Source organism: Lactuca sativa, chromosome 9 (assembly GCF_002870075.4).
Source record: "Lactuca sativa cultivar Salinas chromosome 9, Lsat_Salinas_v11, whole genome shotgun sequence".
Taxonomy (NCBI): domain Eukaryota; kingdom Viridiplantae; phylum Streptophyta; class Magnoliopsida; order Asterales; family Asteraceae; genus Lactuca; species Lactuca sativa.
In genome coordinates, this window is record NC_056631.2 from 15,856,576 (window position 1) to 15,864,486 (window position 7,911).

The 7,911-nt window shown below is 33.3% G+C and overlaps 1 protein-coding gene across 4 annotated transcripts; it reads right to left on the reverse strand.

The window, feature by feature from the left end:
• Nucleotides 1-1,218: 1,218 nt before the first annotated feature.
• LOC111885525 (uncharacterized) lies at nt 1,219-4,772 on the reverse strand. 4 transcript variants are annotated; one of them, XM_042898027.2, is made up of 8 exons: nt 4,421-4,701; nt 4,127-4,336; nt 3,641-3,822; nt 3,302-3,476; nt 3,019-3,200; nt 2,688-2,920; nt 2,266-2,595; nt 1,219-1,495 (listed from the first exon to the last, which is right to left on the reverse strand). In XM_042898027.2, the coding sequence occupies exons 1-7, from the start codon at nt 4,525-4,527 to the stop codon at nt 2,299-2,301; spliced, it is 1,386 nt and encodes a 461-aa protein (XP_042753961.1). In that variant the 5' UTR covers nt 4,528-4,701; the 3' UTR covers nt 1,219-1,495; nt 2,266-2,298. The 4 variants fall into 4 exon arrangements, with proteins under 4 accessions (XP_042753961.1, XP_042753960.1, XP_042753959.1 ...); XM_042898026.2 differs by having other exon boundaries at nt 1,490-1,618; XM_042898025.2 differs by lacking the exon at nt 1,219-1,495 and adding an exon at nt 1,515-1,667.
• Nucleotides 4,773-7,911: the final 3,139 nt, after the last annotated feature.

Sequence of the window (7,911 nt, forward strand, 5' to 3'; positions counted from 1 at the left end):
ACACTAGGAGAGCATAAAACCTCCATATCATCCAATTCATGTATTTAATGTCATCTCTTTAACTGAGGGGGATTGTAGAAGGGAGTCCTCAATACAGGGCATTTCCAAAGATTGAAGATGACTACAGCCAAAAATCCTCAAAAAATGACATGACCAAAGCAAATGATGAGTGAAGCTGGAGACAAGTTGTCATAAAAGAATGTAGAACATTGCAGAAGAAGGAACACAGGGAAAGTCCTTAAAATAGGGCATGCAACAACATAAACATTTTTATCGATAGAAAAAAAAAATCAAGTAACTGTTTTAAAGTTTTCTAATATAATCTTAAACTACACCACCAATGTTAAAGTGCTAACAGAAATAAGGAGAGTTGAAAACGAGATATCATTAACCAAGAGGTATATATATATCCCCTACCCGATTGATCTCCAACACATTCATTTACCTTTAATTGAAGGCATGAGTAATGTTTATTTTAGTGAATATATCCCCATTAAGAATGACACCCAAAGTTAATACATAAAATAGCTTTTAAGCAATAATAATAATCATTTTAGTTCCAACCTACTAATTACACTTATCTCATAGTGGTCGCTAACTACAAAATAAACAATTGTTTCCCAGATTTGTTTTAACAAATTGCATTAAAAAAATTAGTGTTGATTTTGCAATTGTTGGTGAAGCTCACCAACCCCACTGTCACTGTGGACCTCCATGTTCAAATTGTGCATGTGAAGTTTCCACTTTCCAGTCCCACATATTTTGAATCCAGGTCAAAAAAAATAGCTTTAACTACCTTCCGTCAAAGGGCTGCCTAACATTTGCTTTATAGTTTATTATCATCTTTTATACGATTAAGTTTATTTTCATATAAATTTAAATCAATGAAATATATTATTTCAAAAAAAGGTATGTGTGTGTGTGTGTGTGTGTGTGTGGGGGGGGGGGGGGGGGGGGGGGGGGGGGGGTATACGAGTCTTCAATTACAAATATTGATTTGTTTTAGGAATCATCTTTACTTTAGACCGAACCTAAACGGCTAAACCTGTTAGAACTAAAACAAGTAATCATCTTTACTTGAACGTAATTTATGTTAGAGCACTCATAATGATTTATCATAAATTACTTTTAAAGCTTATTTATTATATTAAACCAAATAAAATTTTATTTTAAAAAAACTTCTCTTGTGCATAAAAACCTTGAAGTCTTTTCAACAACTAACTCTAATCTTTTACTCCTTTGCTCACTTTTAACCCAACATATTCTTACTGAAGTCGTACAATAAATAAACAACACGATCAATAAATTACAACGGATTTCATCAAAACAAGATTGAAAAACTAATCGGTTATGATTATGGAAGCCAATTCAAGAGTTTGAGACCAATTGAAGAATCTTTTGACTTTTATTCAATCACTTGTAATCATACATGAAGCAAAGAGAAAACACAAGGCACAATATGAACTTGAAAGTGGGAATCAAAGAATGAACGCCCCTGATGGAAATCACATCGACAACTTTAGACCATCACTTCCATAAATTTACAAAATGGCCCCTGAACTTTATTTAATGCCACCTTTATCTAGACCATCACTTCCATAAATTTACAAAATGGCCCCTGAAGTTTATTTAATGCCACCTTTATCTAGATTATTGATTATCCAAGTCTACAAGATTGAAAGTAGTGACTTAGGGTACGTTTGGTTGTGGAAAACTGTTTTCATTTTGTAAAAAAATGTTTTCAGAAAAGAGAGTTAAGTTTTCATTTTTAGTTTGCAATAAAAATTTAAAAAAATATGTTTGGTTGGAAGCGGTGAAGTTTTCATTTTCCGCCTTAGAAATTTGGAAAACTTTGGAAAACTGTAGAACTCGCTTTTCTAACTTACATACAATTTGGAAAATTGAAAATTTTCATTTTCTTAAGAAAACTTTGGAAAAACACGTTTTCAAAATTTCCATTTTTCTTGGAAAATTTTTCTAGAAAACTGGAAAATTTTCCACAACGAAACGCACCCTTAAACTCTTAATGGATCAAGAAAATCTTTCTACAAACACATTTTAGGTAAATTCATCATTATGGTCTCTTTATAAACACGATTTACAACTTTTTTTATAGTTTAGTTTATTATATAGATTACATGTCTGACGAAGAAGTGAACCCGAAAGGGAAATCTCTTCCACAATCAGTAGTCCACTTTTATTCACACCAAGTTGTTTTATACTATTTACACAGTTCAAGATATACTCAAACTTATATAAACATACCTGGTTTTTGGTTGACAAATGACAAATCTACCCCTACCAAATGTGACGAATCTTCGCCCAATCTATCTCCACACTTGGTTCACGAACCCTTCCCTTCTTTCTCTCTTTTCTTGATTCAGATTTAGATTTCCTACCCCTACAAACTTCCTTTACTTCCAGATTTGGTTTAAGAACACTTTCTGTGTTAACTTTCTTCATTTCAAGATCTGGTTTATGAACACTTTCTTCTTGAACTTTTTCAGAATGAAACCCATGAAGATGAACTGTGAAATAGAACACTCCCAGAGCTAATATCAGTACTGAACAAGCCCATATCTGAATCCTACAACCCTGAAAATATGTAAAATAGTCAACAATAGTCAACTCAGTTACATGCAAGATTAACACAAATATATCATTATTGATTTGTTACAGAGTCTTGCCTTGTTGATTCGAGGTTGGGATTTGAAAGGAAGGTTTCTATCTGCATGCTCAAGAGCATAACGCAGCAAGTCAACAATAGTCAACTCAGTTGTGACTTCATTGTTATCTGGAATGTCAAATGTTTGTTTACTTGGATGAACACCAAGAAGCTCTCCAAGATGAACACAAACACGTGCACGTTCAGATAATGTAAGTAGATCTCCATGTGTAATTGCAATAGCAGGTTTATGATCTGAAAAATGGATGATATGAGTGAAAAAGATATAAAAAAACTTATAGAATAAAATTGAAAAAAAAAATGGCATTTCATAATCCATATTCCATAGTAACCTTTGAAAGACAAAAATGGTGAACTGAAAACTTTAGAAACCATTTCTGTATACTGTGTGTCTGCTCCATTGCTGTCTAAACATTTCAGAATTGAAAGCCCGTTGACCACAAATATAACAAAGTTGACTTTCCTTCTTTCATAAGAGACGAATTTATCCTTCATTTTGGCGTTTGAAGTTGGGCTATATATCCGGAATAACATTTGAATAAGCATATAGCTAGACCAGTAGAACACTATGATAATCTGATGAGAAATAACAAATTATAATTTATAAAATTCAACCTTTTCACCAGTTCATTGTGAGAAACACCTTTTGTCATCCAGTGTTTGATCATCTCCAAATTTTCAGATAAATCATTTGAAAAGCTTTGAGTGTCATACAGGCAGAAAGAAGTTGAATTTCTTGGTATCATGTATTCGTGGAGGAAGGAAGTTCCATTTCCAATGGATGAATTATCTGAAACAATCAATCAAAGATTATTAATTTCATTGGAATGATTGAAAATACAGAAAGTATATATATATATATATATATATATATATATATATATATATATATATATATATATATATATATATATATATATATATAATGCACAGAATTGTGAAATGAAAGAATACATGTGACTTGGGCTCTTTCTGGTGCAAATTTGTCATCTTCAAAAACCCTTGAGATTCTGTTGATGAGACTACTTTTCCCAGATCCTTTTGGGCCGATTAATAGAAGTGTTGTTGTTTTTGGCAAGTTGTAGTCATTCATGGTCATCCCTCCTACGTTTTCTACCCATGATCCAGGGGTATAGCTGGAAAAAAAACTGAAAAGTTTCTCAAAAAGATCCTATTTATGGGGGTTTTGTATATGCTACTGCTACCTCATATTGCAGATTCAAAATTCTGATGAACAATAAAGAGAACTAATCAAATAACTAAAGAAAGCAGGAAAAGGCAGGAAAGGAATTTACCGAGATTTTACAGCCTGAAATTTACAAACTCTGATAGATTTCTAATTGAAGGTAGAAGTAAAGATAGCAATTGAGCTCAACTTAAATCGAACTTCGCCTATAAGATATAGTCTCATTAATGGGTTCATATGATGATAAACAGTACCTCAAAATTTTACTTTTAGCCACCTCGATATTCAAAGCCCGGTGCTTCAATTCATCGTAATTCTTAAGAACTTGTGCGTAGACACTGTGCGTTCTTGTTTCATTTTCTTTGCTCTTCAAAGTGTTATAAGAATCTCGGAAGCTCGTAGCATCAGATTCTGTAAACACGGATTCGTTCTCGTCCGTTGTTTTGGCTTTCAAACCACCTGGCCTGAATCAAAAAATTATTACTCACGATTCATCTTAAATTGTTTTGCAGTTCAACAATTTCCAGCTTTTAGACAAGAAAACATACCTTGAAGTGGGTATTACGCTCAAACGATCAAGGAATTGCTGGTTGATGGAGGATAGGTCTTCATCGTCGATGGAGGAATCCGGAAGAGAAATTGTATCACCGCCCATTACTGCTTGGAAATTGGAACGGCGGTGGGTGAAAGTCGACGGATAAGGGTTACAATTCCTGCGCAGGCTTACGGTGGAGGAGGTGGCGTTTTTTGGAGTGTGCAACTGGTTATTAGTTATTACTACACTTTGACTTTTGCCTCTTTCTTTATGTTTGTCTGTATTGCAGAACTCTCCCCAAGGTTTTGCAATGAAACAAGTTGAGCCTCTTAATCGGTTAATCTTTTGATGATGATAGTTTTTCTCTTTTGTTAATTAATCTGGTATGTAATAACAGAAGGGTTTTCTTGGTTGATACTAGAGTTGTAAACGTATCAAACATATACTAATATCTTTGTTTGTTTAAGTTTAACTAAACTAAAAGATTAAATTATTCCTTACACCTAAACAAACACATTTTTTTGTTCGTGTTTGTTTGCTTAAAAATATTTTTTTTGTGTGTTTATTTGTTCTTGTTTATTAATGTGTTAAATGAACAAAAACAAACATAAACATAAATAACAGAAAAATTCAAAATATAAAGTCTAATCTATTGGAAATGATGTTCTAAGGTTATTAACTATTTTATAGTAATATTTTTAATGATAGTAGGGTTTGGATTGGCCTATGACACAAATAAGATTAATGATATAGATAAAATAAGTTGTTATTTATTAAAAATTTATGAGTTAATTATAAATTATTTTGGTAATTAATTAAATTGTTTTAATTAATTAAAGACTTGAATATTAATTAATTCAATATATTAATTGCAATATTATAGAAGCTCCTAGAGAGCTTGATATGGACGGTTTTGATTGCATTCTGTCATGGATAAGGTAACTTTCAAATAAGATAAGGATAAACCCTAAGAGTTTGTATCCATTAGAGATTTATCTACAGTCTATATATAGACTGGTAGGTAGAGATGAGTTATAAAACCGGAAAAATCATTAAACGGTCTGGGTATTGGGTTCCAAAATTAATCTTATCCGGGTACAGGTCCAACGGGACCAATTATTTCGGGTTTTTGAACCGGATATCTAAAAAAAACGAAACCGGGTTTAATGGACCAGAACCGGACACTAAAGGGTTATCAAAAAGAATACGCCTAATTCATCTGTTTAATCTACTCGACGACAAAGGCTTCTAAAAAAATCTTCTGTGATCAACATCGACTACAAGATTCATCAATCTCGTTTGCCCTTTTATGTGATCGACGACAAGAGACCATAAAACCAGAATGTTACAAATATTTGTCTTATAGGGGAAGGGCATTAGAGGTATTTAATGTTCTTCGAGAGTATATGTCGTTAAAGTTTATGAAAATTCTTTTGGGTTTTTCGTGAAGTTATATCCGATGTGGGTTTATAATTTGGTGCCGTTAAATTTACCATATAACACTCCAATTAGGTGCATCATGATCTGATTATGGAAATGCAATGATTTTGGTGTTGTTTTTAATTTCAGGGCACAAACATTTTGTTCGACCTCTCTAGTGATTTATATAAAATGTTTGATGTAAAAAACCATAACAATTTAATTAATGTACATAACTTGAAAAAAAAAACTGAAATATACTGTTTTGCAAAATAGGTTTTTGATTTGAAGTGGTTATCGGCACGGAGTTTTTATTAAAAAGTATTCCAGGTTACCAGTGACGAATCTAAAATAGAAAACCACATTGTTCCCTAACCGAGTTCAATCATGTTGATTCAAAAAGAAAATTAGGTTAGATTGGGTCGGTTCAACCAGAAAATAACTAGTTTAAAATATATAAAAATTGGTGTTGAAAGGACCAAGCCCAAATCGGTATTTCTTTTTAAAAAAATAACTAAAACAAACTTATACATGGAGTAAATCAGTCAAAAACATGCCTAAACAAGTTTTTGGTGTCAAAATGTGAAAGAGAAAACATATATTCATAAAGGAAACATATTCACTACTTTGTTCTTGGATTCGATGTGAGACTTTTTTATGTCATTGAATATGATATTTCTTATATCGTGTATAGTTTATATATTTTTTTTCTTCCTTTTTTACCAAACACATTTAGGTAGGTCATACAAAATATTTAAGGTAGGTCCTAAATATATTTTATATATAACTTATTGTAAAAAAATTAAATTTAGGTGGGTCAAGTGACCCACCTTGGCACACTATAGCCTCGCCACTGTGGGTTACAATAGATATTTTTTGTGTAAAAATTCCGGGTTCCGATTTCATTTACGAGTTTTCGGTTATTTCTGGGTCTAATACACGAATCTGGTTCCAATTATCATTTTCCGGTTCCAACCGGTTCTATATCCACTATACCCGATTTGATACACGGAACCGGTTACCGTATACCAGTCCAGTTCTTGGTTCTTATTATCCTTTAATTCCGGGTTTCGGGTTTTCCGGTGTAACGTCCGTGTTTCCAGGCTAGGCATTATCATTGATGTAATAGTCTAGGTTAACCCTTGTAACTCTTTTTGAAGTATTAATGATGAAATATTTGAGTATTATGTGAATTATGTGAATTATGTGTTTATTTTCTTAATTATTATAATTTAATGAATTAAGAATAAAATAAGCGTCAAAATTAAAGTGTGAGATAATCCTGATATCTTTACATAAAGTTGTAGTGTTCGAAACAAGGATTTCGAAGATATAAAGAATGCCGAAATCCGAGTTATAACGAACAAGTTATGACCTGTCGATGTTTCGCGACAGAACCGGCAACGCTGAATGACATAAAAAGTGAAATTTACGTTAGAGCGATATTTATCCCTAGTGATCTAAACGAAAGTCGTAGAGTTCGTTAAATCGAGAGCGTGCATAAAAAGAACGCCCAAATCTGATTTTGTATGAGGAAGTTATGATTTTCCGAAGTTTCGACTTAGCGGTATGCAGCCCGAATACTCGATTTGAGATCGAGCATTTTTCAGCCAAAACAATCTAAACGAGAATCGAAGATCTCGTTAATAGTAGTGAAACGATAAAAAGACAGGCGAAAACAGACGTCAGATGAAGAAGTTATGAATTTATAACGGAGTTTTCCTGTCCCGGCCTACTAAAAATAAATAATAAAAATAAATTCAAAATTAGCCGACGGAGTCTAAACAAAAGTTGTAGAGCTTAGTCTCACCTACGCATGGATATAAAGAACGTCGAAAATAGAGCTCGTATGCGAAAGTTATGAATTTTTGAAGATCGTGGCACGAATACCAAAGCTTATCCGAAGAGAGCTTGGGGATGTGTGGTACGCCCAGCGTATGAAATGGGTACGTGCAGCGTACTGCTGTTTTCCTCGGTCTAGACGAGGCCACGTTCCCCCACCTGAAGTTCGCCATGTGGAAGCCTTATCTGGAGTAAGCCCAACGTAGGGCCTCGGTACGCCCAGCGTAGTCCGAGGTCTCGCTG

Excerpts from the sequence above, each read along its gene's own strand:
- LOC111885525 (XM_042898027.2), bottom strand. The coding sequence starts at position 4,527 with ATGGGCGGTGATACAATTTCTCTTCCGGATTCCTCCATCGACGATGAA. Across the intron at positions 4,337-4,420 it reads AGCGTAATACCCACTTCAAG|GCCAGGTGGTTTGAAAGCCA; the intron begins GTATGTTTTCTT and ends TTTTTGATTCAG. Across the intron at positions 3,477-3,640 it reads AGAAAGAGCCCAAGTCACAT|ATAATTCATCCATTGGAAAT; the intron begins GTATTCTTTCAT and ends TGATTGTTTCAG.